The sequence below is a fragment of the Lichenostomus cassidix genome, chromosome 8 (genome assembly GCF_008360975.1).
Source record: "Lichenostomus cassidix isolate B80296 chromosome 8, HeHo_3.0, whole genome shotgun sequence".
Lineage (NCBI taxonomy): Eukaryota > Metazoa > Chordata > Aves > Passeriformes > Meliphagidae > Lichenostomus > Lichenostomus cassidix.
Window position 1 is genome coordinate 4,427,102 of NC_139489.1, and position 26,521 is coordinate 4,453,622.

Sequence of the window (26,521 nt, forward strand, 5' to 3'; positions counted from 1 at the left end):
CCCGGGCGGCGAGCGCGCGAGCGGCGGGCGCGGCATGGCGGGGTCCCCGCGGCCGTGAGAGAGCGCGGCTGGACGGCGGGCGCCATGTCGGCTCTGTGGTCGGTGGGCGCGGGGCTGCTGCTGCTGCTGCTGTGGGTGCGGCACCGCGGGCTGGAGGCCGTGCTGGTGCACCACCGCTGGGTCTTCGTCTGCCTCTTCCTCCTGCCGCTATCCATCCTCTTCGACATCTACTACCAGCTGCGCGCATGGGCCGTCTGGCGCCTCCACAGCGCCCCGCGGCAGCACGCCCAGCGCGTCCGGCACATCCAAGCGCAGGTGAGCCTTGACCGGACCCGGGAGCCCCGGGTACCACGGCTTTGTGATAGCAGAGCGTGTCCCCATCCCGCTCTCTGTCATCCCGCGCCCGCATCCTCCCCCTCGTCATTCCGCACCCGCGGCAAAGTCCAGCCGGAGCGGGGAGAAGCAAAGGAATAAACGCCAGCGGGGGATTCAGCCCCCTGTAGGGTTGTTGTCCCGTTGGAACTCCTCTGGAACTCGCTCCGTGTGGCTGTGCGGCTGCTCGCACTGCGGTATGCTCGGGGATGTGCTGTGGACACGCAGCAGGCTCAGGGACACACGTGTGTGCGACATGGAAACACCAGGCTCTGAACGGCAGGCTCAAGCGGGTTTTGATACCACTCACGCCCTGCTGCTCGGCACTGCCAGTTCCAGGGGATGGTTGGTGGGGAGATTAAACTTTTCCCCTACCCAGATGTCTGTAATGTTTCTGTGCTCGCTGGTATTTGTGGTGATTCTGTCACGTCTGCTTCTGTTTCCTTCCTGGTCTCTCCGATTCCTCACAGATGGGTATTAATGTGAATGGAGTTATTCTCTGAGGATTTGGGGTTGTTCATGGGTTTTTTTTTACCAGCTGTTGTAGCAACTCAGCTTTGAAGAAAATGCTCCAATTGTTTGTTCTCCAGGTGTTAACCACTGTGGCTTTGCAGAATTCATGGCTCAAACGTATGGCATATGTGTTTCCTTCTCAACTTTTCACAGAACCCTAGAGGGTTTTGGGTTGGAAGTTACCTTAAAAGTCATCTCATTCCAACCCCACCCTGCCATGGGACATCATCCTCTAGACCAGGTTACTTCCACTAGACCAGGCTTTCTCTCTTTGCCTGTTCATTTGCAAGCTCAGGTCACTTTTTGTGTGTTTTGGAGTAGAACTAAGATTATAACAGTGATAATACCTCCCTTAGAGGAGGTTTTCCTGTGGGTTTTTTTAATTCTCTCTTAGAGTCTTCTGAATCCCTCCCCAAAAGAAAACCCCAAACTACAGGATATTAGAAATGCTTCCTCTACATAACTAAACCATTCTGGTGGCACTTTATTTAGAAGTTCAGAGGTCTGCAGAGAGACTTCCAAAGCATCCCTGCTCTGACAGTTGTTGGCTCTTACAGGTTCGAGAATGGAAGAAGGAAGGCAGCAAGAGATACATGTGCACAGGCAGGCCTGGCTGGCTGACTGTGTCACTTCGGGTTGGGAAGTACAAGAAGATCCATAAGAACATCATGATCAACTTAATGGATGTCCTGGAAGTGGACAGTGAAAGACAGGTAACAAATTCTGTCACAAAGCATTCATGATAATGGATTTTACAGCTTTCTTTGCAGTATTCAGTGCTGAAGAGATTCAGTGCCACAAAGAACAAAATTTTGTAGCAGACCCATCAAATTTCAGGTTTTACAATGCTTGGATCATTCTATCTGAAAAACCCAGCATATGGAACTGCTTGGCTTTTATGTGCTGAAGCCTAAAAGACCAGATTGATTTATGGGTTTGGGCATTGAGCAGCAAGATGTTGAGGCAGAGGAGGAATCACTAAACAGTTCCCACTATTTTTAGTAGCACTCTTAGGAAAGTGAGTCTCTGAGATCTGATAGCAGATGGGAGTGTATCCGGTTAGCCATATTTTGTCATCTTTAATGCTGAACTCTTAATTTATGTTTGTTGAGAGCTGGAGGGGTTTTTTTTGCATTTTTTAGGTTGTTCGTGTGGAGCCTTTGGTGTCCATGGGCCAGCTGACTGCACACCTGAATCCCATGGGATGGACTATTCCTGTGGTACCAGAGCTTGATGATCTCACAGTAGGTAAGGGTCGTTGTCATGACAGGAGACTCACTGATTTTGCTGCACTTTTGCTGCAAGGCTGCATAAGGTTTTTTATGCAGTAAAACATTGCATTGTTTTAAAGGTTTTAGAAATACTCCGTTAAACCGTATGTTCTTTGTGGCATTTATGTTATAAGCACTTCCTCTTTTTTTTTTTTTAATACTCTAAAAAATCATGCTCAGAGCTTAAAAAATGGGGTTCTGCTCTCACAAATCACCCACATTTTGGAGTGTGTTTCATTTGATTTGTTGTGTGCTCTCTTGATAAGGTGGCCTGATCATGGGAACTGGCATTGAGTCTTCATCCCATATCTATGGACTTTTTCAGCACACCTGTGTGGCCTATGAACTTGTTCTTGCTGATGGAAGCCTTGTGAGATGTTCACCAGTAAGACAAAATGTTACTTTGCTATCATTTACAATGTCATTGACAGTTATCGGTGTGGATATATGATTTAGTATGACATACTTTTTGCAGACTGAAAACTCAGACCTATTTTATGCAGTGCCTTGGTCTTGTGGTACTCTGGGTTTCCTGGTTGCAGCAGAAATAAAAATGATTCCTGCCAAGAAATATGTCAAAATACATTATGAGCCAGTGAGAGGACTGCAGAAGATTTGTGAGAAGTTCACTGAAGAGTCTAAGAAAAAGGAGAATAGTTTCGTGGAAGGACTTCTGTATTCTTTGGATGAAGCAGTCATCATGACAGGAGTCTTGACTGATGAAGCTGAGCAAAGCAAGGTAACTAAAGGGAAGTTATTCACAATGAATAAAATACTCCCAGAGTCTAACTGAAGCTGTACTAGATGCCAGTATAAAATCATTATAAAATTGGAACAATCTCTTAAGATAGGATTAAAAGTTAGATCTGTCCATCATATTTTAAATTACAGCCCTTTGCTACTATGATGGAGTCTGTTCTCTAAAGCTCTTTAATTGATGAGAAATGACCCACTGATTTAATTGTTCTAGCAAATAATTCAGTCTACAGCTTCTTCACTGCAGTACCTGAGGAAGAAGAGAAGGATCTTTTCTCATACACTGAACAATCCTGCTTTGAACTGCAGTTATTCAGAGTAACTCTCTTCCCAGCAAGCTTTTAATTCTGTTAATAAAAACACATCAGGGACATGTACAGGAGAGTCATGCTAAGTGTTCAAGCAACCCTCCACCTGGATGTTTCTTTTCTGCCATGTGATATTTTGGATTAGTGGTGGGTTTAGAGATTGGCATTTTCGGAATCCAGTTCTATCACATTCATGGGCTCTTAAATTGCTTGTCAGTGGCAAGCCTTAGCAAGCCTTACTTAAACCTTAATGGCAAGAAAGGTAATAAGGAGCCTTGCAGGTGGAGGAGTGAAGGCTCCCTAGATGCCTTGTGACAGTCTCATCCACACTGTCACAGAGGGTATAACAGAGATTCCTCACAGGAGGGGAATTCGGGGATATTCTGTGTTGTCTAGCAAGGTGTAACTGTTATCTAATGAATGCATGTTTTCTTTTAGATAAACAGAATTGGCAACTACTACAAGCCATGGTTCTTTAAGCATGTGGAGAAGTATTTGAAAGCTGACAGGACTGGAATAGAATACATTCCTTCCAGACATTATTACCACAGACATACTCGCAGTATCTTCTGGGAGCTCCAAGTAAGACCAGTTCCAAAATTCAAATGTATCTGCAGGAAGGTACTTTGCCCTTTCCCAGTGTAGGTACAATGTACATTCTTCCCCTTGGCAGCAACTTCTGTCTTTCATGGCAGAAAAAAACAGCGAAGTTTATGGCAAATTCACAAGTCCTGCATTTGGGTAAAGCAAATCCAAAGACGCTTCTTCACATGTAAGGCATTGTATCACAAACGCCTAATTTTTGATTTAGTGCTTTTCTGAATTTAGGCCTTAAGTATGTATTTCAGCATTAAATTTTTGTACCTGATGAGTGATTTTCAAATTCAGACAGTGGAAAAAATATGAATATGAAATTATGGCTGAAAAACTGCCCTGCCTAAAGCAATTATGTAGTAAGATCATTACTTGGAATTTCATAAATGTGTTTGTTGTGATGTGTAGTTATGTAAAACTTTATTTGACATTCTGAAATAGTCCTTTTACTACATTTTAAATATCTGGAGTAAGATACCAGATCCTTTCAGCTCCTGCAGAAGTTAAACAGGAGTTAGCTGTGCAGGAATTAATTAAAATTTTACAGCTTTAAAATGCTTTTGAGAAGTGACCTTGTAGGTGGTTATTCTTGCAAGAGTTCTGTAAGTCTGGCTCCTTGCGCACTCCTCCCCTGTTGTAAGATAATAGCCTGTTGCTCTCTGAACTTTATTCTCTGAAAGTATGTGGGGCTGGGTGTGTTGTGATTCATTTGACTGAAAAACAGTGGTAACCAGAGGAGGCTTGGGGCAGAGCTCTGGAGCCAAGTGCAGCCCAGGCCCCTCTGATTTCCTCATATTTGTGTTATAGTACTTTAGCAAAAAGTATCAGCAATTAAATTTATTGCTTAGTGTTGCTCTGAGGATTCTGAAGTGTTCCTTTGGTCTGCTTACACATTCTTCAGTCTAACTCTCTGTCTCTCCCCTTTGAAGGATATCATTCCTTTTGGCAACAACCCTGTGTTCCGTTACCTGTTTGGCTGGATGGTTCCCCCAAAAATCTCTCTGTTAAAACTCACCCAAGGAGAAGCCATTCGAAAGCTGTACGAGCAACACCACGTTGTGCAGGACATGTTGGTGCCCATGAAGAGCCTTGAAAAATCTATCCAGACCTTCCACGTTGACCTTAATGTAAGAAAACATCTTTTTGGAACGCAGCAAATCTTGGGTTGTTTGTGATAAGGACTGTGACTGTTGATCTTAAGACATGATACTCTGCTTGAGTAAAAGGTCATTTTTGTGTCCTGGGGAGTACTTTGTGAGACCATGATGCAAGGCTGCAGCAGAAATGAACACAGCTTTCTGAAAAGGAAAAGAATTAAATAAAAGATTTAAACTTTGGTAGAAGCCAACACTTCTAAAAGATTTTATCACTTAGTAAAACTTGAAATGATCTTTATCTAAAATGATTGGTGGTCTCACTAAGCACCAGCTGTGGAGATTCATTTATCTTCCTTGCTTTTATTTCTGAATTTATTTTAGTTAGTGTGGAATTTCAATTTTGGACTGACCTGGAAAAGAAAACTCTTTCTTCTCTTTTTTCTCCAAATGTTTATTCACTTGTTGCTTTGGGATCAGGGATGGTTTGTTTGTGGGTTTTTTTTCCTTTTAATTTTAAATATTTAAGGAGAAGGGTTTTAATCCTAGACTGGGAAGAAATTCTCTTAACTCTTCATTTTGTCATATTTATTAAAGATCTTAAAGGATTATTGTGTTGAAAAATAAGTGATAAAGTGTTTTCTTGCCCCTGCAGGTGTACCCTCTTTGGTTATGTCCTTTCATATTGCCCAACAATCCTGGTATGGTCCATCCCAAAGGAAATGAAGCAGAACTCTACGTGGATATAGGAGCTTATGGAGAGCCCAAAAGGAAACAATTTGAAGCCAGGGCTTCCATGAGGCAAATGGAAAAGTTTGTAAGAAGTGTGCATGGGTAAGGATCCCACTCCTCAGAATAGTGATAATGTCATATAATTAAACCCATATGGTTTAATCACAGTTATTTAATCCCACAGAACTTTAATATTTAATACTGCAATAATTTAACAACCACAACAATTGAAAACTAATTTAAATTTCTATTATTTCTCAGTTTTAAATATGATTTCACTTTATTATTTGATTGCAAAACCAAACAAAAGGACACACTGGCTGAAGTTCTTGCAGTGTAGCTGGGAAGTGGGTGACTTCAGGTCACCTTTTAGCTTCAGTCTGCTCTGGGAGTCTACTGCTACAAGATACATCCTTGGAATACATGATTCAGGAATCCCAAAAGTTTGGACAGCTTCCCTGCCTGCCCTTGGGACTGTTCTCCCTGCAGTCCTTGCAGCATCATGCAGCTCTGCCATGTCCTTGCACCAGGATGTCCTTGCCCAGGGGGCCAGCCTTGGCTGTCCCTGCAGTCAGTCCCTGTGTGCTGGTGGCATTCTTTCCTCCCTCAAAACTTGTGTTCCAGAGCTTCCTTTTCCCTGCCTCAGCTCTTATTACACAGGACCACAGTGGGCGTGAGGCATGTGCCACCATCTGTCACGGACTCGAGCCAGCCTAATTTGCTGGAGTGGTGTCAGTGGAGAAGCAGCCACAGGCTGGTTTCTCAGGAACAAAAAGCAACTACACAGTATTTTTACACCATCAGTATCATTTATCCCCATTTCTATTTTGACCTACTTCTCAGTCTAACAGTGATCATGTCCCATGTGGCTGAGCTGTAATGGCGAGGCTGCTTCGAGATGATTTAGGGACTGCAAATGACTTTGAGCTGCAAGAAGTGATTTGCCAGAGAACAAAGCAACCCAAAGTCAATTTTAAGCTTTTTTTTCATTAACTTGGAATTAAGCTTTTAATTTAAAGCTCTGTACTGACAGAGTTTGGTCTGTTTTCTACCTGTCATTGGGAAATGAACAATGGATAAATGCTTAATCTTCCAGTTTCGTAATCACACAAAACAATAGAGCTTTTATGTTAGGTTGTGTTTTGCTGCTGTACTCTGATGGTAGCTGCAGTGTAGAGAGCACAGAATGGAAGTGAGTAAGAGTCCACAGCTGAAATAGGATTTAATTTGTAAATGGACCTTTGTTACACTTTGCTTTGTTTACACTATGAATTTATCTTCTTGGCCTGCTCTCATTTGGTGGTGTCTTGCCTTCCTAGTTCTACTCTCAATGTCCAAAGAAATGAAAAAGTCAAAGGGTGTATTGTTACATCCATCTTGAGTGGATTTTGTAATGCAGGCAAATACGAGATTCTGACTCTACCCCTCCATGGATCCTAAGAAAACATGCAGAAAAAAATACTAAATCCACAAAACATAATTGACTGAGTGTCCCAGCATAATTCATGTGAGCAATTATATTTGCTTGTTTTTGAAAAGCGTTTTTGATGGTTTTGTTTTGATAAATATTTGCTATTCACAGCTTGCACTGAATCTTTTTTTTTTTCATATTCTGTCTGAAATCTTGTGGCTCAATTAATATTGAATCTCTGTCTCTTCTTTTTCCCTTCTCTGCAGTTTCCAGATGCTGTATGCAGATTGTTACATGACCCGTGAGGAGTTCTGGGATATGTTTGATGGCTCATTGTACCACAAGCTGAGGGAGCAGATGAATTGCAAGGATGCCTTTCCAGAAGTGTATGACAAAATCTGCAAAGCTGCAAGGCACTGAGCCTGGCTGAGCTCACCAAGCAATCAGGGAAAGAGGAATTTACCTATAGCTAGTCAGTATATCCTTTAAAAAAAAAAAAAAGCTTTATTGCTCTCCAAATAAGCTCATTCTTGTTGATGTTTAAAGGTATGAATTCCTGCTTTACACACATTTATGTTTAGTATTCCTTCGTATGTTTTACAACCAGTTTTCCAAACTCAGAGTGATTGTTTTTAAGAAATCTGAAGTGCTAGCCTTTGTATCTAATGTAGTGACATAGGTGAATTCACCTATTTCCAAGCAGAAGAAAAATAATGAGAATGGATGTAGACACTGGAGTTACAGCAGCTGTGTACCATAGCTATATTTAACATTACTTTTGAAAACAGGAGGGAGGGCTCAGAAATAGGTGCCAAAGCTGAACACATTGTCTAATTAATCATGTTGTTAAAAACATTTGCCTCCAGTCAGTATCCTGTGGAGCAGCTCTGCAGTGGCTCATCCACATTTCGTCATCCTGTGGCTGTGTGGTGGTGCTGCTGTGCTGCTTGAATTGTCCTGCATGGCAGCTGAGCTCCCCAGCCATGGCTTCTGTTGGAAAACTGAGCATTGAGGTGTGAAGAAGATGCTTTTTACTTGTGCCTATCAGATTTGTACTGATTTTGATTATGAAGTGCGAATGGATGTAGGTTTTTAGGTATTTTGTAGTTGGCCAACAGTGCATTGGTTTTTTTGCCCCAAAGTATCAATGTTCTGGCTTTGTAGACCACTGAAAAAAAATTGCTGCTATTTCATATAGCCAAATTTTAATTTCCTTGTGGGTCAGTTTATTTGGGTTTCTTTTGGGTTTGTGCTTTTTGGGGTTTTTTGGTTGTGGCTTAATTTTAGTGCCTTATAAGTACTCAGTTGGAGGAAGATATGGCTTATCTCAGACTGTTCTGTCCTGGCCAGTAGGAGAAGGAAGTCAAGGCTGCATTTTTACAAGGTTTGTTAGAGCAAGTGGCTGAGGATAAGAACTCTTGATGTGAGTCTTGATACACACAGGCTTTGGTTCTGACTCGAGTGACATTTTTGCTTTTCATTTTAGCTGGGTTAGGTTGATAGGCTTTGTAAAAGGACTGTTTCAGTCACCTGGAGAGGAAATAACAGCAAGCACTGTTAGTTCCCTCTTCTGCTGCTCGCAGGTGAAAATGGCACAGTCATGGACTTGATACAGTTGAGTGTAGAAGTGTGGAAATGTTTTGACCCCGTAGCCAGAATCACAGTTCCAAACCAAGCCTGTGTCTTGTCCAAGCAGTACTGAAGATTGTTACTTGAAACCTGACTGAGCTTGAGGGAAAAGAAAGTCATTTTCTTGAGGCTTGTGTAGGGGGTAACACGGAGAACTTCTCAAACAGTTACCAGTGGGAGGTGTAATTTTATTATGCTTGCTAAACCAATGATTTTATTTATTGATAGATGGATGTTTAAGGTCCAGATGAAACCAATGATAAAGCAGTAGCAGGAATAAGCCTGGGCTGTAACTCAGTGATGCACACGGTGTGCAAGTAAGGCACCCCCTCAAATCCTGCACAGGGGCAGCATTCCTTGGGGAGACACAGCCAGTGCAGAGTGTCCTCAGTGCTGCCCGAGCCGTGGAGCTGTGTCAGTGATCCAGGAGTGTCTGCCACACCTCCTGGCTGCACCAGGGGTACACAGGAAGGCAAGTGTTGATTCTCAGGGTGTGACCTGCCTTCCTGCCCCTACGAGGGAGTTGTCCCTGGGGTGAAGCTTCGATTTAGCCCAGTGCTTGTATGATAGTCTGCACAGAGCAAGAATGGTTTGGTTAGCTTTGAAAGGGCAATGTTCAAACAGCTAGAGGATATGCAAATACTTCTACTTAGGCTGTGTTTCACTTATGTACTGATGATCTTTAGGTATGCACTGTGTTTGTTTTTTTCATTCCTTAATTTATTGGCAAACTTTGTATGCCCTGATTGGGTACTGCACTGTGTCAGTCACACACATGCACACACATAATTGCTGTTGCTCTTGATTTTTGGTTGTACGGGCTGTTGAAAATAAAGCTCTGGCCAGCGTACTGTTCCAAGGGGTGTCTTCTCAGGAGTGATTTCTTGCTTTTCAACAGCTGTTTATCATTTCTCTCGTGCTTCTTGTGTCGTTCCACATGGCCAGCGATTACTGAGAAAAGTCTGGGTGTAAGAGACCCAAGGCATTGTGAGGGGGTGGTGGGAGGTGATGTTTGTAGGAATGTCTTTGAAGTCTGTGAGCCTTCACTTATCTTTGCCCCAAGACACACCTGCAATAAAAGAAACACCTCATAGCTGAGTCTTTAACCCATCAGTTGGGCCCCACTAGCTCCACACAGCTTCATTATGCCAATTATCCTGATTTTTTTACCCCCTCCACCTCATTCTTTCCCTGTGACATTTTTTTCCAAGGAGGACAAACCCCCATTTTGGACTTCGGTGCTACCCATTGACATGGGTAGTTACTTCATTCTTCTCATTTCATGCTAATAAATCTAATCCCTGCCTCGAATGAGCAGCTGAAAATGAGAGTGAAGACTCAGTGCACTCTCCATCCTGAGGAATTTCGCACCCACCTCTTCTGTCTCCTTGATAAATGCCTTCATGGCAGCTTGGTAGGCTCAGTGGGAGGTGTTCCTGCCCCTCCCTGGATCACAGCTGCTACACCTTCTCCCACAAGTGCTCTTTTCCCAGGGAGAAGCTCCCAGGCTCTCTCCTGAAAGCCAAGTGCCTGAGCCCTGCTGAAGCTGCAGTTCAGGTGCCAAAGCCCTGCATTGCTTTAATCACATTCTGGGCTGGCCTTGGCTTGGGCTGCATTTCACAACCCTCCTTTGTTGCCCCAGCAGCATTTCTGTACCCTCCCTCACCCACATCACTGCTCAGGCATTTCCCTTCAGAGACCTTCTCCTTCAGAACAATAGCCAGGATTTCCTTGAATCGCTGCAGTTTTACCTGTGTTCCATTATCTTCCCCCCACCAAATGATAATTGCAGATTAATTAGCATACTTAATCAGCCACAACTAACATGTAATTACACCTAGATTTAATTATTCCTGTCTGGTCTAAACACTTGTACAAGACCTGATAAAACTTAACTCTAGGAGAACCAGCGTGCTCCCAGTACATTTTTATGGCCACCCTTTGTTGCTACTGACATTTTCTGCTCATCTCACTTTCTTCATCGCCTCCAGGTTTTCATTCCCTGCTCTGCTTTGCTATAGTAGCACTTTTTCAGACCCAGTTCTTTATGGAGTTGTAGTGGTGGACCTGGGGCTATTCAGGTGTTGCAACACCACCCATAACAGGTATGAGCAACTCCTGTAAGTCATGGCAGTGTTTGAAAGGACGTGTTTAACCCTGAGTGAGCTGTCTGTGCCAGTACACCTTGCATGGGAGGTTGTGCAAGATGTGGCATCCTCTTCTGAATGTGTAATTTCTATAAAATCCAGGCTGAAAATAGTTTATTGCTACTCAATTGCAGTGTCACTGCCCCCCTCCTTTAAGTCACCATGTTCAGCCAGGCAGAGAGAGGATAGGGAATCTTCTCTGTTGTGCTGCCTATCCTCTATATCTATCCCAGAGAAGCTGTGGTGCTATTCCAGCACTTTATCTTGTCCTTTGCTCCTGGGCCTGTCCAGGTCCCATCAGCCACTGCCATGTGAATTGCAAGCTCCTGGCATCTCCTGGCTCCTCCTGAGGTTCCCCCAGTTTGGGAGATACCCTGTGCACCAGTTTGATTGTAGCAGCACCAGAGCTGCTCACCTCAGCAAGTGATACAATAGCTGGTGACCCATGTCAGCCAAAGGGAGCAGGGGAGGGAGGAGAGGACACAGCAACCGGTGAGAGCCCAGCCAGTCTCCTCCAGGAGCACTTCTGGCCACAGCAGGCCATAAAGAGTCGATTATCTCTGCAAGCTTGAGCACAGTCACCAGTCACCTTCTGCCAGCTGCAGTGAAGGGCAGCTGTGTCACAACCTCCCCACTCAAGTGTAATCGGAAAGTTCCCCACCAATTACGAAGATGTCTTGACCTCTTTCAAGCTGCCTGTTCCTCACTCAGCTGGATAAAGGAGAGAAGCCATGTGGATTCCTGCTGTTTATCCCTAGCCAAGGTGGACTATTTCAGACTAAAGCTTTCCCTGTCTGCTTTTAGCCCTTTAGGCTTTGTTCTGGTTCTCTGTGGGGAACCTGCCAAGATGAATACAGCTCCAGGAATGGGTACTAAGGGAAGGGTTCCTACCTGCACTGGCTCTGCAATGTGCTGCTGATGCTGCTAGAGGAAAAACTGGTTTTTAAGCAGCAGAATATGACTTTTTTTGAGGATACAAGGAGCTCCTGGCACCTAAAAGGACTCAAACCCAGCCGCCCTCATCCATGAAGTGCATCTGCTTGCTTGCAGGTGAAACAGAGCAAAAGTAATGGGAAGGGTTGTCCAAGCATCCCTTGAAAAGGGCAACGGCCTGAGGATGCAGGCAGAGGTAATGTGGTCACTGCTGAGCTCCTGCCAGGCTCACCTGCCTGTGGGCAGTGTGTGCTCCATGGTGGGTGCTCTGTACCCACATCCTGTGCTTCCACCAGGATGCTCCCAGCTTGAGCTGGGTGTCCTGAACCATCATGGGCAAAAAGTCCCTGTGCAAGAAGCTGTTTCCCAGCAGGCACAAGCAATCCAGATGAGAAGAGCTACATCAGTAAGTCCAGCTCTCCCCACACATCCAGCTCTCATCTGGCTGCCCATGTCCCCAGGACTGCCTGCAGCCACATGCTGACAGCTCTGGTCCCCAAGGACCACAAGGATGGTGGCAGCCCTTGCCATGGCAACCATCACCGTGGCACCCAGCGTCCCAGTTCCCCAGGGAATGTCCCCTCCTGTGTGCAGGGGCTGGAAAACAGCAGTGTCATGGCAAGGAAAGACTAAGTGGTGTCTGCTCAGGAGGAGCTGTCTGAAAGCACCCAGGGGTTACCCAGGAGGGAGCACCTGCACCTTGGGTAACTGCCAGGGTGCAGGGGGTGTGCAGTAATTTTATATCCCCCAGCAACTCCCCGAGGGGCAAATCAAAGACAGGACCTGTAGCCACCACTCCTCTGGCAGGAAAACATTGTCCTACAGTTGTGCAGTTACAGTAACATCCCTGGAGGGGATCAGATTAGTGAGCTGGGGTGTGAGCCAGCACTGTGGGGTCACACACCCTACAAGCTGTATAAGAGCACGTCCAGGGGTGGATGGGATGTGCCACCACTCTGTGCCAACCTCAAGCCCAAACTCCAAATCCTCTGCAGGATGGGGAGAGATTTGACCACCGAATGACTTGGCCTCTCACCTGCCTTGCCTTCTCTTCCCCAGCCCTCACCTCGTGCTACCTGGTGATGCTGCTGGAAAGGGAAGAACCATTTTCCACCACCCCAGTGGGGATCCAGGACTGTGGCTACTCTCACACTGACCCCTTGACGGCTTTGGTGCTGTGCCAGGGACTTATTCAAGGCAGCTGCTATTGCCTGCTTGGTCTCATTTATCTTCTCCCCCATCCTCAGCATTTTTCCTCCCGGAAATCCCTTGGGGCAAAGAAGGAGGCCCCAGACAGGAGCTGAGCCCCTCAGTCTCACCACGTGCAGGGCATATCCCTCCCAGGCCATGCATTTGGCCCCAATGCCATAAATCAGCCCCAGCAAAGCAGCGGGTGAGCAGTTTGGTGAAAAGCTGCAGGGACAGCAGTACCTTTATTAGGTTCTCCCAGCACAGCTGGAAAAAATAAGGAGCACAGACAGGCTCTCAGGCACATAACCCCTGAGCCTGAGCCCTGCATTCTGTCCTGTCTGCTGATTTAATAAGAGATCAGCTTTCCCCACAGACCACATCTCCTGGTTAAAGCACTGCCCCAGCAAATCAATCCAAGATGGTTTTGTCCCTTTGATCAGCACAGCAGGTAATAAGTCACTGGTGGAAATGTGTTTCACTTCCCTGGCTCCAACAATAGAAATGGAGACAACTCTCCCATCCTGAACCACCTCGTGAAAATCTCACAATTCCTGGGCAAGCAGGAGAGGGACAAAGGGATTTGCAGTGTGGCTCTGGAGGTCCTGCAGGACACACAGCAGCACCTGGATGTCCAAGGTGTGAGCAAATTCCCTTCCCACAGGGATACATCCTGATCCTCCAGCCTCTGAGACAGCCACAGCACCTCTCCCAAGCAGCATTTGCAGTGCTTGTCTAATTGTGGTGGCAAACATGCAGGGAGAAGTAATTGCCTGACAGAACCAGTGAAGGCTGGTCTGGGAGGGAAGTTGCTCTCTCACAGCCAGGAAACCTGGGCCAGATCCCAGCCCTAGCACTGAGCTGCTGAGGGACTCCCACAGGTCCCTCTGGGCACACAGGATGTTGAGTCACCTCGTAGAACTGGCTCGACTGTTAAATTACTTTAATGCTTCTAAATAACCCGGAGCACCAAAGACGTGCTCTTTAATCCCTTGCTTTTGCCCATTTCCAGCCCTCTGTCAACAGGAGTGCACATGAGGATTTCCCTTTATAGAAGAATCATGAAGATTTCTTCAAATCCATTACAGAAGAATTGTGAAGATTTCTTCAAATCTCATTTTCAAACAAAATAACGATCATTCTTACTTCCCTATATTTAAACAGGATTATTTAACTCTTCATTGAAGCGATAGTTCCTCCTCTAGTGGAGGACTTTGCTCTGTGCTCACAATTGCTCTCAGAGATGTTTAGCTCCCTCTGAGCTGAGGGAGGAAGCTGGAAAGTGCAGTGTGGAGGTGGTCACTGGTGGTCACTGGTGGTCACTGGTGGTCACTGGTGGTCACTGGTGGTCACTGATATCTGTCTGCCAGACTGGATGGGAGAAAGATGGAATGAGACAAGAAAAAGGGTTTTCGTCTCTCAGGCCTCCTTCAGGCACCCTCCAAGTGGTTCTGCCCTGAACACTCAGGACATGCTGCCTGCCCCAAGACAGAGCCTGGAAGAGTAAGCAGATGGGCTCACCGCTTTCAAGGACCCTTTTTGTCCTGTCCTGCCTTTATTTATTATTTTTTACTATCACGTGAGGGTGGACGCTGTGCAAGAACTGGTGAATGAAACTCCAGGGCCAAGCCGTGCAGTTTGACCGGGGTGATGCCATTCCCAACCCGCAGCTCCTCAGGGGCAAACAGAAATATTTGCCATAGAGCGCTTTGAGCAGGTCATTGACCTGGGCAGTGTGGCTCCACTGAGAACTCGCGGTGCCTGCTGCAGACAACACAGCTTCCCAAGCCCTTGTTAATTAGCAGGGGATGCCCTAATCCTGGCGCCGGCCCTGTGCCAGCCCTGCCACTGCTCCCTGTACCAGTCCGTGTCCCTGTCCCTGTCCCGGTGCCACCGGACCGCCCCCCCGCTGCAGCCACTCCTCCCGCCCGGCAGGTGGCGCCTGCCGCGCCTTGCGGAACCATAGAGAGCGGCGCGCCCCGCCCATGGTCGCGTGTGTCCGCCCGCGTGACAGGGCGGGGCTCCCCATTGGCCGTGCCGGCGGGGCCGGGCGCGCGCCCCCGCGGGTGTAAGAGCGCGCGCGAGTGTGAGTGTGCACGTGTGTGCGTTTGCACGTGTGTGCGCGCGTGTGCGTGTGCGTGTCCGTGTGCATGTGCGTGTGCGTGTGCATTCCCACGCGTCCGTGACCGTGTGGGGTACCTGTATGTCCCGGAAGGAAGGTGTTCCCGCGTGTGCAGCCACGAGTGTGTGCGGGTGTGCCCGTGCGGTGTTCATGCGTGCCCGTGCCCGGGTGCCTGTGTGTCCCGGGAGGCGTGCAGGTGTGTGTGAGTGCACGTAGGTGTGCCCGTGCGGCACTCAGTGTGATGGGGTGCCGTCAGGTGTGCACACCTGTGTGCGTGTGCAGTTGTGCAGGTGTGCAGCGTCCACGTGTCCTGCAGGGATACCTTTATATCCCAGAGAGCGTTCCCGTGTGTGCCCCGAGGTGTGTGTGTGTACGTGTGAGCTGCGGTGCACACGTGTGGGTGTCAGGGTGGCCGCAGACCGTGCTGAGCCCCGCCGTGCGGTCAGCACTGACCCCTGCTCTGTCCTGCTCTCCCTCCGCAGGCCCTGCACCCTCACCATCCCCACCATGGAGGCCTTGCTGAGGAGGTGCTGTCTCCCGGCGCTGGGCGCCCGGCAGCGCGGCATCAGGGCCCGGCATGGTGGCACCCCGGGCAGGGCCAAGCGCCTGCTGCTCTCACAGCTCTTCCAGCCGCTGGCCTTGCCCATGGGTGGTCAGGCAGGGTCCGAGGGCCGGCCTGGCGAGCCAACCTGCCGCAGCCAGCGGCTGATGCTGCAGGGAGGGCTCATCCACCCCGCCAGCCCCGGCTGCTACTGCTACCTGCCGCCCACCGTCCGCGCCATGGAGAAGCTGATCAAGGTGATGGACGAGGAGATGCAGGCCGTGGGTGGGCAGAAGCTGAACCTGCCCAGCCTGTGCTCGGCGGAGCTGTGGCGCGCCAGCGGCCGATGGGACCAGATGGGGTCTGAGCTCTTCCGGCTGGTGGATCGGCACAACCACAGCTACTGCCTGGGCCCCACGCACGAGGAGGTGGTGACAGAGCTGGTGGCCTCACAGGGTGGCCTGTCCTACAAGCAGCTCCCGCTGCGCCTCTACCAGGTCACCAGGAAGTTCCGGGACGAGCCCAAGCCCCGCTTCGGTTTGCTGCGCAGCCGGGAGTTCTACATGAAGGACATGTACACCTTTGACACCTCCGAGGAGGCGGCTCGGCACACCTACGAGCAGGTGTGTGACGCCTACTGCAGCCTCTTCACCCGCCTGGGCCTGCCCTTCGTCAAGGTGCAGGCGGCCACAGGCAGCATCGGCGGCACCACGTCCCACGAGTTCCAGCTCCCGGCAGACGTCGGCGAGGACAGGCTGCTGCTCTGCCCTCAGGGACATTTTGCAGCCAACGTGGAGACGCTAAACAGGGAGCAAACTTCATGCCCCACGTGCGGGGAGAAACTGACTGAGACCAAAGGGATCGAGGTGGGGCACACGTTTTACCTGGGCACCAAGTACTCCTCCGTCGCCAACGCTGTCTTCTCCTCCGCTGAGAACAAACCCCAGCTGGCAGAAATGGGTTGCTACGGCCTGGGTGTCACTCGCATCCTGGCGGCCTCCATCGAGGTGCTCTCCACTGAGGACAGCATCCGCTGGCCGAGCCTCATCGCGCCCTACCAGCTCTGCTTCATCCCCCCCAAGAGGGGCAGCAAGGAGGAGGAGGAGGGAGTGGCGCAGCTGGAGCAGGTGTATGATGATGTGGCTGAAGCACTGCCCCACCTCGCTGGCGACTCAGTGCTGGACGACCGGACCCAGCTGACCATTGGCAAAAGGCTGAAGGATGCCAATAAGCTGGGTTATCCCTACGTGGTTGTAGCTGGGAAGAGGGTTTGTGAGGATCCCCCGGTCTTTGAGGTTTGGAATCAGAATGCTGGCGAGGTTTTGTTCCTCACCAAAGAAGGGGTCATTGAGTTGCTGAGTAAAGTGCAAGTCCTTTAAATGTCTTGTCTCTGAATCTCTTATCTCTGCTGTACTGAATTTATCTGAGCAGCCCTGGCTCCTTTAAAAGGATGTGTGGGATGTTGGTGATGGCTCTGGGTGAGCAGAGATGTCCTGTGAAGGTGGAGGCATTGGAACAGCTTGCTGCCATCCCAGCAGCAATGACTGCACAGGGAGCTCCTTGGAGGGAGTCACCTCACCCTGTGCCACAGATTCTGGGTCTGAGATCTGGAAATCATGAGCGACATCAGCACCACTGTCATAAAATCTCAGAATCATTTAGGTTGGAAAAGGCCTTTAAGATCATTGACTCCAACCGCTAACCTGAACTGCCAATGCCACCACTAACCCATGTCCCCAGGTGCTACATCCACACCTCCAGGCATGGTAACTCAATCAAACTTCCCTGAGCAGGCTGTTCCAATGCCTGACAACCTTTTTGATGAAGAATTCCTAATAACCCAGCTGACGTGGGGTCGGAAGGAGTGGGGCTGGGGCTGATGCCGGTACCGGTGGGATGCTGGGTTTGGTGAGATGCCGATGCCGGTGCGATGCCGCTGGATGCCGGGGCTCGTCGGAAGGAGCGGGGCCGGGCCTGATACCGCGGGGGCGGTCGCAGGCGGGGCCGGGCGGCAGCAGGAGGAGCAGCAGGAGGAGCAGAAGGAGGAGCAGCAGGAGCATGGCGGAGGCCGAGCGGGACGGCGTGTCCGGAGCCCCGGAGGCGCCGCGGTACCGGGGAGCGCTGCACCCCGACACGTGGGAGCAGGTGAGGCGGCGGGGCCGGGCGGGACCGGGCGGGCCGAGCTCAGGGCGCTGTGTGCCTGTCCGTCTGTCCGTCCGCAGGAGCTGGAGGCCATCCCCATGTTCATGAAGAGCTGCCCGGCCGAGATCGACGCGGCGCGGCAGCCCGAGCTCGCCTGCCTGCAGTCGCTGCTGTTCGACGAGGAGCAGAGCCCCGCAGGTGCGCGCCGAGCGGGGCGATGGGGCTCGGGGCTTCCCCGCTGCCAGCCTGACCCCCCTGCATCCCCGCAGAGCTGGCCAGGATGTACAAGAACGAAGGGAACGAGTACTTCAAGGAGAAGGACTACGGGAGAGCGGTGGCTGCCTACTCGGAGGGGCTGCGCAGGAGGAGCGGGGATGCCGAGCTGGACGCGGTGCTGCTCGCCAACCGCGGGGCTGCACATTTCCACTTGGGTAAGGGGCCTCCGGCCGCCTAGGAGCACGGCTCTGCACTCCAGAGCTGCTTTTCCTTCCCATCTGGGGTTTCCTTTGTGTTTGTTTTGGTTTTGTGATATGGCAGAGTAAGTGGCTTGTCCGTGAGAAAGGGACTCCTTGAGCCCTGAAGTCCTGGCTCACTTCAGCCCGTGTCTGAGTGCAGGGTTTGTGCTCTGTTCCTTCCAGCTGTTACCTGCTGCTCGAGCCTTGGCTCCAGGAGAGGACACAGCCAGTGGTTTTTAGAATCATAGAATAGTTTGGGCTGGGATTGACCTTTAAAGCCCTTCTGGTCCAATCCCTCCGCAATGAGCATCGACTTCTTCAACTAGACAAGTTTGTTCAGAGCCCTGTCCAACTTGGCCTTCAATGTTCCCAGGGATGGGGCTCCTGCCACCTCTCTGGACAACTTCTGCCAGTGTCTCACCACCCTCATTGTAAAAAATTTCTTCCTTATATCTAGTGCAAGTCTACCCTCACTTAGTTTAAACCCATTACTCCTTGTCCTGTCACAGCAGGCTCTGCTAAAAAGTTTGTTCTTATCTTTCTTGTAGGCCCTCTGTGAGTACTGAAAGGGTGCAGTATAGGATCTCTGCATAAACTATTTTGTCACCTTGGTGTCTGGTTGGATTTTTTGATACAAGTGAAAGGTTCTGAGCATTTTTCCTTGCTTTACAGGTAACTACCGTTCTGCTCTCAATGATGCCATCCAAGCCAAAAAGCTGAAGCCCACCCATCTCAAAGCCATTATAAGAGGTGAGTTAAAGCTGCTGTTGCTGTGTGGAGCACAAAGGACATCCTTCCCAAACACTTGGCTCATGTTAACTTTACTGATTGTGCTGTTGTTGTTACAAGCCCTGAAACAAGCTGTTGTTTTATGTTGCTTTGTTTCCTTGCATGTTTCTGTGTGTTTAATAAGTGCATTTATTAATGTCAAGTTATTCTGAGTAGGCATTATAGTTTTTTCTGGACAGAATTAATTTCAGAAAGGTAAAGCAGTTACTTGAAGAGATCACTTGCTTTGTTATTGCCGTTTCTTGTCAAAACACAGCTCTGCCTTTTCTTTGCATTTTCAATCAAAATATCCTTTTGTTCTTCATCTCCTATATCTATCAGAGGCATTGGACCTGTTTCTGTAGAGTACAGCATAAATTTTCCTGTTTTCCACAATACTGTTTTCTGGGGTCTGTTTCTTTTTTCCATAGAAATCCCCTTTTTATTTTTCCTAACAAGACAAATCCTGAAGTGCTAATTACAATGGTAAAATTTGGTATATAAAAGATGCTTCTAGCATAATTCTGCTGATTTCTGAGTCTAAATGATACAGGAACTGATGAAATATTTTAGATTTGCTTTTCAACCCACCTGCTGGAAGTCTGTGACTGGACATGATAACACAAGACAAAAAGTTTAGTGAAAAAGCCAGGCCAAACACTGCCTTTATAACCACCACTTTGTGTAGTAGTGTTACACTGACTCCAACACCAGAAACTTACAATATTAATCCTTCCAGGAGCTCTCTGTCACATGGAGCTAAAGAATTTCTCAGAAGCAATAGCATGGTGTGAGGAAGGCTTGCAAATAGACTCAAAAGAGAAAAAACTCGTGGAAATGAGAGCTAAAGCTGACAAATTGAAGGTACATATTAAGGCAGCACCTGCAGTGCTTGTCTCTTTGGGATCCTTGGTGGAAGAGGGCTCCATCCAGGTTTCTGTGTCATGGGATGTCCCCAGACAGGACTGAGTGGTGGTTCTGTGTGTTGAGAGGGACCTTCCCAGGGATCCAGACTGATTTCTGGGGACCTTCCTGGGGATCCAAACTGCTTTCTGCACCCATTGTCAGGGAAGGGCAGTGACTGTCACTTGCTGTGTGTGACCTTGGTGCAACCTTTTCTCACCTGCAGCGAACTCAGGAGCGCGATGCCAGGAAAGCAAAGGCGATGGAGAGGAAGGAGCAGTGTCAAAAGGAAACTTTGCTTGCAGCAATAAAGGTGAGTCACTGAGAGGGGTTGTTTCTGTGTGGTTTGGGGTTTTTTTAAGAGCTCTCCTGTTTGTCTTTAAAAGTTTGTTCTCATATATTGGCTTTTGAGGGCTAGAGCCAAAAAATTGAGTTAAAATCGTGATTCTCCTTGTCTGCATGGCTCTAGCCACAGCTCCCAGGTTTCTGAATTTTAGGTAACTAATGCAGCTCATTCTCCCCACCATATCTGGTTTTAGATTGATTTTTGTTTTCCCACTTCCTCTCCTCCAGGAAAGAAATATCAAGCTGGTCCTTGAGCCTTCAGATGAAGAAGAGGAAGTGTCAGATGGCCTGGCTGAGATATCCTTAGATGGGTTCCATTCTGACAGTGCCACAGGGGCAAAGGTGCACTTGGATGCTGATGGCAATCTGAACTGGCCTGTCCTCTTCCTGTACCCTGAGCATGAGCAGACAGATTTCACTGTGGCTTTTCATGAGAATTCCAGGTAAATGCACTGCCAGCAGCATTCTTGCACAGAGGAGGTGTTTGAGCAAATGAGAACAGGCAGCAAGTGAAACACTGCCATGCTGGTGAAGCACTCCCAGATTTCTAATCACACAGCTGACCCTGCTTTTGAGCACGAGGCTGCACTAGATGACCTCCTGAGGTCCTCTGCAACCTGAATTATTCCGTGATTTACATAGATTTACTGTGCAGACAAACACATTTAGCCAGGGTGACTAAAGGGGCTTGCAGTGCAAGCTCAGAGCAGTGGTTAATTAGTGGCCAGTGATACCTGTGACCCATCCACACATGTGGATTTTAGAGATTCTTTTTTTTTTAAAGCCCTCCAAATATGGTGTCTCAGAAAAAAAGATGGAAGATTATTAAAAGCTTCCAAAGGGGACCTCTCATAACCAGCAGTGTCCCCAAAGTTCTCCTTAGGGCTTTCAGCAGATCTGACTGAAGTGCTGCAGACCTTCCAGACTTTAAACAAGTGACTGGCAAGCTGGGAATTCCATTCTCCTTGATGTTAACCTCATTTTCTGATCTTGCAGTGTTAAACAAACTTGGAATTTGTAACTTTTTGCTTGTTGGAAGGCATGTTCCTCAGATCTATTAATAAGTTTAGGACAAAATTACAGTGCAAGCAGGTTAGTAAAGTTGTAGTACTTACATGGTAGTGTTCACTGTGGCTTGTTGTGAGTAAAGGAAGTGGAAATGGATTTTTAGAACAAACTGGCCTCCAACATGCCTTAAGTACCAAAATAAAGAAGCCTTTGACACACAAACATATTTTCATCACTCTGATCTGGTGAAGCATGGGACTGTGTCAAAGGAAAATCCATTTTAGACAAAATGCAGGGTGGTTTATTTTGACATCTTTTTCAGTGTGAAAATGTAAAGTTAAAAATAATTTGTTGTTGCACTGCACAAGTTTGAAGCCAATAACCTTAGTTACAACAAGGCCTTGAATTCATTGGGAAAGTGATGAGTTTGAAGGGAAGGAACTATTAGTGATCTAAACTTACTTTCAAGTCTGTTGTTTAATTTGCTAATGTATTTTTGCCATCATTCAAAGGCAAGGGTACAAGTTATTGAAGCTGAGCACTGGGTCTGAGCTCACCAAGTGTATTTTGGCTTTCAGGTTTATTGATCATTTAATGGTGATGTTTGCTGAGTTACCTCCTTGGGATTTAGAAAAAAAATACCTTCCCAACAATCTTGAGGTGAGAAGTTTGATTTTTCCTTCGATTTCAGGGTTGTTGTGTTGTGCTTTTTTTATTTCTGGAGTGAGAAAGTGCATGGCTTTGAGGGTATGAAAGTGTTGGCATCTGTTTACCATACACAGATGTGAAACAAGAGAGCTACCCTCACCTATAAACTCAAACATTGCCCACATATGCTGACAGAATTCACTTACAAAAATGAAAGTTGTCTTCCACTTACGTTGTATTTTGACAGAAGGTATTTATAGATACTGCTTAGAGTCCATCTTTGTAACAATAATTAAGATTTAGACCATCAAGCTGATAGGCTGCCTGGTTTTTTTTTAATTGCACCATGGAGTTGTTCAATACAAATAAGATAATATTATTTAAAGAATAGCTTATTTTCAGAACTAAGTGGAGTTACTTAAGCACATAATCACATCAAGATAATATATCTCTCTTAACACTTTAGCAAAGGTGGGTTGTGAGTTAGTTGTGGCTGGAGAAGGTTTTGAGAATTTTTCTGAAACTGTACATAGAAGGATATGAATGTTTATTTTTCATTTTCCACTTCAGTGTCATCTGTGCCAGGCAGCAGCACAGCCTTGTGTTCAGTGAGCAGACAGGTCTGAAAGGACAATGGCTGTGTGCTTTTCCAGGTTAAAACCTGTGTGTATTTACAGCCTAAGGCACCATTGCTGGGTTTTAATCTCTTAAATCAACTCTATTTTGTTCAAACACCTCTAAACCCACTCAGTTTATCTCATAACATTGCTGCATTTCACCTGTTAAAAAGCAGCCCTTAGATTTGGATTGGTAAAGCATAGGAGCAGCCAGTGAATTTTGCCTTTCTGCTGCCACTGCCAGGAGGACCTAAACTGGTTTATACAGGGAAAAGTTGGAATTCACACAAAACAATTTCTACGTAGTTGAATTTTGCATCTGACACAGTCAGGTCAAGCCACAGAAGTTTGATAAACCCCCAGGTGATAATGGTGTGCTGTTACTGGGCTTTCAGCAGCTTAGTATTTTCTTTCATGTACTTCAGGCATTTAATAACCCCCCAAATTTTTCTCCAGCTCTATTTTGAAGATGGAGAAAGAGAAGAAATGTATGAGGTGAACCCAGAACATACATTGCTACAAATGCTGCAGCACGAAAGGTGAGGCTTTACCTGACCATGTCCAGGGGAAAAAAGGCAAAAAGTATGAGCTTGAAGTCCAGTTTGTTTTAAAATAGTCCTAACTCTTCTCTGACTTAATAGTCCTACCTCTTGAAGGTATAAACCTGCATGGATTTTGTGTCTGGCTTTAGCGACTTACGTATCCTGCAAAAAATGAACAACTCTTTCCAGGACTGGATGGAGATGGGAAAGGGAGCTGGGCACAGCTGAGCAGCACAGAAGGGCTATTCCAGATCCCATCTACATAGTACTACTTTAAAAAAAAAATAAATAAAAAGGCAGCAGCCTATAAAGAGCATGTTGAAGGTTAACAATGCTCTTGCTGTTCATACTGCTGCGGGAGCAGCCTCTGGCGCAGCGTGCAGCACTGTTCCCCTCTGAAACTGCCTTTAAAGTGTTGTGCTGTTATGCAGGGAGAAGAATTTGCTGTTTGTGAAGCCAGAAAGTTACTGTACAGCCTGTGCTGTTGAGTTGCACCATCTCATAGCTGCACAGCATGGGGGGCTCGGTCTGCCGCAGTGGGAGAGGGATCTCCTTCACTCCATAAAGCTCACCAGTGTCCATAAGCCCTCAGATTGCAGGCTGTAAGGGCAGTTGCAAAAGAGCCCTCTTCCAGAGGGAGAATAACAGCTGCTTTAATTAAAAGAAGCTGTTGGGAGACGAGCTGATTCATAAAACACTCCTCCCCAGATGTGCTTAGCCCCAGCTCCGAGAGGCTCTGCTAATCACCAGCCTTTGGGAGGTCAGTCTTTATGGAGCTGGGCAGAAGTCACTTGTTTTGCAGGACACTGGGCCAGCTACAAGGGAGCCAATGACTCCTTTTAATCTTTGCAGGTATTTTGTAAAGGCTGGGACCCCGACAGTTTTGGTATTTGCCAAGCATTCTCCTTTCTCCAAGAAATACTTCTCTGGCAAGAAGGTGCATCGACTGTAATGAGCAAGAATGAAACAAGGAATCCTGTGCAGGAGGCTGCTGTTTGTTAGCCTACATCCAGGCTGCAGACTTCTGCTTGAACAAGAATACCTTGCACTCTTCAGGGGAGGAAAATAATCTTGGCACACGGGGAAGCTTCCAGGGGAGCAGCATAGGAGAAGGAAGGGCTAACAAGAGGGGATTATTTGTTTGAAAAGAAACCCAGCTGGCTTGCAGAAGGTCTCTCCTCTATGATAGGCTGCATGTGGTTTTGAAATAAACCTGAAGCTGTGCCAAACACTGGCTGTGGTTGCAGTAACAGCAGCTGGGAATGAGCTTCCTTACCTGAGAAGAATCACAGATTTCCTGGGAGGTGGGCTGTAGTTGCTGGGGTTTAACAGCACTGGCCTGGGGCGATACCTGCCTCTTTCAGCAGGGTGCATGCAGTCAGGCTCCTGCCTGGGACTCAGCAGCTGCTGTTTTGTCACTGCTGGGCTCTGCTGCTGGCCAGGGTACAGCAGAGCTCTTTGTTTGGAGCACTGTTTGACTGACCCTTTTGATACCTCACTGGCTATGCTACAGAACCTGCAATAAACGTGGCTATTTTAACTAGACTGACTTCTGCCTAATGAATGAGACTTTTTTTTTCTCGCCTCGTGAAATACAAGAGAATGACAGACACTGGTTGTAAACCCCAACAAAACAACCTTATCCATTACATTAACTGGTACAGCCAAGATACAGGGTCTTCTGCACTTCTGTATGAGCTTTTGGCTTTTAATTAGAAGTAATTCTCAATCTCTCATTTCTTTCTCTTCTGCAGTCTCTCTGCAACTGCAGGAATACACTGCAGCTTTAGAGCTAATGCATGGGGCATTAGAAAGCTGTTCAGCCATAAAACACTCCTGCTTCCATCATGGAGACTGGCTGCAGACAGCTCTAGAGAAAACATTTCCATTTCACTATTCCCAAATTTCTGCACCGAGCACAAATACAGCTAGAGTATCTCCACCTGAGGATGCTGCAGTTTAATGTCCAAAGCTCAGGGTTGCTTCACAGAGAGGCAGCAGGGGTTGAGCTCTGGCCAGCCATCCCCTGGCCATGTGCTGCCCTCAGAGGGCAGAGAGGTGGGCAGCCAGCTGGTACAAGCTCAGCCCATTGCACACGATGCAGCAGAGGTTGCAGAGGGAGGACAGAGCGTGGTAGAGAGCGAACTGCCGGGCCAGCTGCCGGTAGCTGGGGTTGGAGGCACAGAGCTGCCTGCGGGGCTCGCTGGCTGCCAGCCCCAGCTCCTGCCCCAAGCCATGGCTGCGCTCCACAGCGTGCAGCTCGGCCACCATGTCCGAGGTGACCTGCCCAAACCACTGCGTGTTCAGCACGGAGGCAGCGATGCAGACCAAGAAGGTGATGATCTGCAGGGGAGCAAAGCCTGCTGTGAGCATCTCACATGGGTGCTGGGGGTAAATTTGTCCCCCCAGCCCCTCTGGCTTGCTGCAATTTGGGGCTTCTTTTAACCAGAGCCCCATGTGGATCTCCAGCGTTTGCAAATCGGCCTCGGTGGGGCAGAGGAAGGGGTTTGGGCTGTGTTTGGAAAGGAGGAGCCTACCTGGCTTGTGTGCTCCTCGCCGAGCCGCTCGCTGGGGTGGGACAAGGCAAACAGGGTCAGGTTGAGGAAGGCACAAGTGGAGCTGATGTGGAAGTAGTAGGGGAAGAGCTGGCGCTGGATGGAGCCGAAGGTGTGGCGAGGGAGGTGCTTGCTCATCACAAACCCTACAAGGGGAGAGCAGGTCAGTCCTGGGGCAAAGCCCCCTCCCCTGGGCCTCCCCCCGGGCAGAGAGCACACACAGAGCCCAACCTACCAGCCACGAAGGTCACCCAGACCTGCATTCCCCAGGAGGTGGAGAGGAAGAGCAGGTGCAGCAGTTTGATGGTGTTGGAGGGCTCCGTGTCGCTTGCCATGGTGTCCTGGATGGGGACAGATCCCTTCATGTCACCCGAGCTCGGCGCTGGGCTGTGGTTACTGCTGTCACCTTGCTGCTGACAGGGCAAATGCAGTTCAGGTTCACAAAGTGCTTACTCAGGAAAAGCTTTGGAGCTGGCACAGCTCCATCCCAGCCCCACAACCACACACCCGTCTGGGCTGCAAAGCCAGTGTTCAAACCCCTCATATCTCAGGGCAGGGCACTGCATCAGCACCTGGGAACCAACTGGTTTGGGTGGACTTTTGGCAAAGTCCAGCCAACGCCCCGACTGACCCCTGGCAGCAGGAACAAGCAGAAAGTCAATAAAAAGGGGATGAGAAAAACCCTAACAAATAGACTTGCCCACGCTGTCGCCATCAAAGAGGCCTCTTGGCCCGGGAGAAGACCACTGTTTAAAAACAGCAATAGCTTCTGCACTGTTTAACCAAAAGCCTGGGGCTGAAGGAGTAGGGTCACCCCAGGCTCACCCCACTGCCCCAGACCATACACAAGAGCACAGGCAGCAATGGGTGGAAAGAGGCTTTGAAGGAGCTGCCTGATCCGCTGCGAGAAGCACTCTGGAAATTAAT

The 26,521-nt window shown here is 48.2% G+C and overlaps 4 protein-coding genes across 6 annotated transcripts; 3 read left to right on the forward strand and 1 right to left on the reverse strand.

Moving 5' to 3' along the window:
* DHCR24 (24-dehydrocholesterol reductase) lies at positions 1–9,539 on the forward strand. Its single transcript, XM_085067514.1, has 9 exons — positions 1–315; positions 1,443–1,598; positions 2,028–2,133; positions 2,423–2,541; positions 2,632–2,895; positions 3,659–3,802; positions 4,744–4,941; positions 5,564–5,742; positions 7,318–9,539. The coding sequence occupies exons 1-9, from the start codon at positions 85–87 to the stop codon at positions 7,469–7,471; spliced, it is 1,551 nt and encodes a 516-aa protein (XP_084923640.1). The 5' UTR covers positions 1–84; the 3' UTR covers positions 7,472–9,539.
* On the reverse strand, positions 8,297–26,134 carry TMEM205 (transmembrane protein 205). Of its 2 annotated transcripts, none has more exons than XM_085067520.1 (3): positions 25,830–26,134; positions 25,577–25,740; positions 8,297–9,749 (listed from the first exon to the last, which is right to left on the reverse strand). In XM_085067520.1, exons 1-3 carry the CDS (start codon positions 25,957–25,959, stop codon positions 9,444–9,446), a joined length of 600 nt encoding a protein of 199 aa, XP_084923646.1. In that variant the 5' UTR covers positions 25,960–26,134; the 3' UTR covers positions 8,297–9,443. The 2 variants fall into 2 exon arrangements, with proteins under 2 accessions (XP_084923646.1, XP_084923647.1); XM_085067521.1 differs by lacking the exon at positions 8,297–9,749 and adding an exon at positions 24,978–25,382 and having other exon boundaries at positions 25,830–26,128.
* On the forward strand, positions 14,954–16,991 carry PARS2 (prolyl-tRNA synthetase 2, mitochondrial). Of its 2 annotated transcripts, none has more exons than XM_085067517.1 (2): positions 14,954–15,016; positions 15,553–16,991. In XM_085067517.1, exon 2 carries the CDS (start codon positions 15,578–15,580, stop codon positions 16,988–16,990), a length of 1,413 nt encoding a protein of 470 aa, XP_084923643.1. In that variant the 5' UTR covers positions 14,954–15,016; positions 15,553–15,577; the 3' UTR covers position 16,991. The 2 variants fall into 2 exon arrangements, with proteins under 2 accessions (XP_084923643.1, XP_084923644.1); XM_085067518.1 differs by lacking the exon at positions 14,954–15,016 and adding an exon at positions 15,017–15,032.
* Positions 17,566–24,588, forward strand: TTC4 (tetratricopeptide repeat domain 4). Its single transcript, XM_085067519.1, has 10 exons — positions 17,566–17,756; positions 17,834–17,951; positions 18,023–18,184; positions 18,881–18,958; positions 19,716–19,840; positions 20,106–20,192; positions 20,453–20,667; positions 21,811–21,892; positions 22,954–23,036; positions 23,892–24,588. The coding sequence occupies exons 1-10, from the start codon at positions 17,670–17,672 to the stop codon at positions 23,989–23,991; spliced, it is 1,137 nt and encodes a 378-aa protein (XP_084923645.1). The 5' UTR covers positions 17,566–17,669; the 3' UTR covers positions 23,992–24,588.
* Positions 26,135–26,521: the final 387 nt, after the last annotated feature.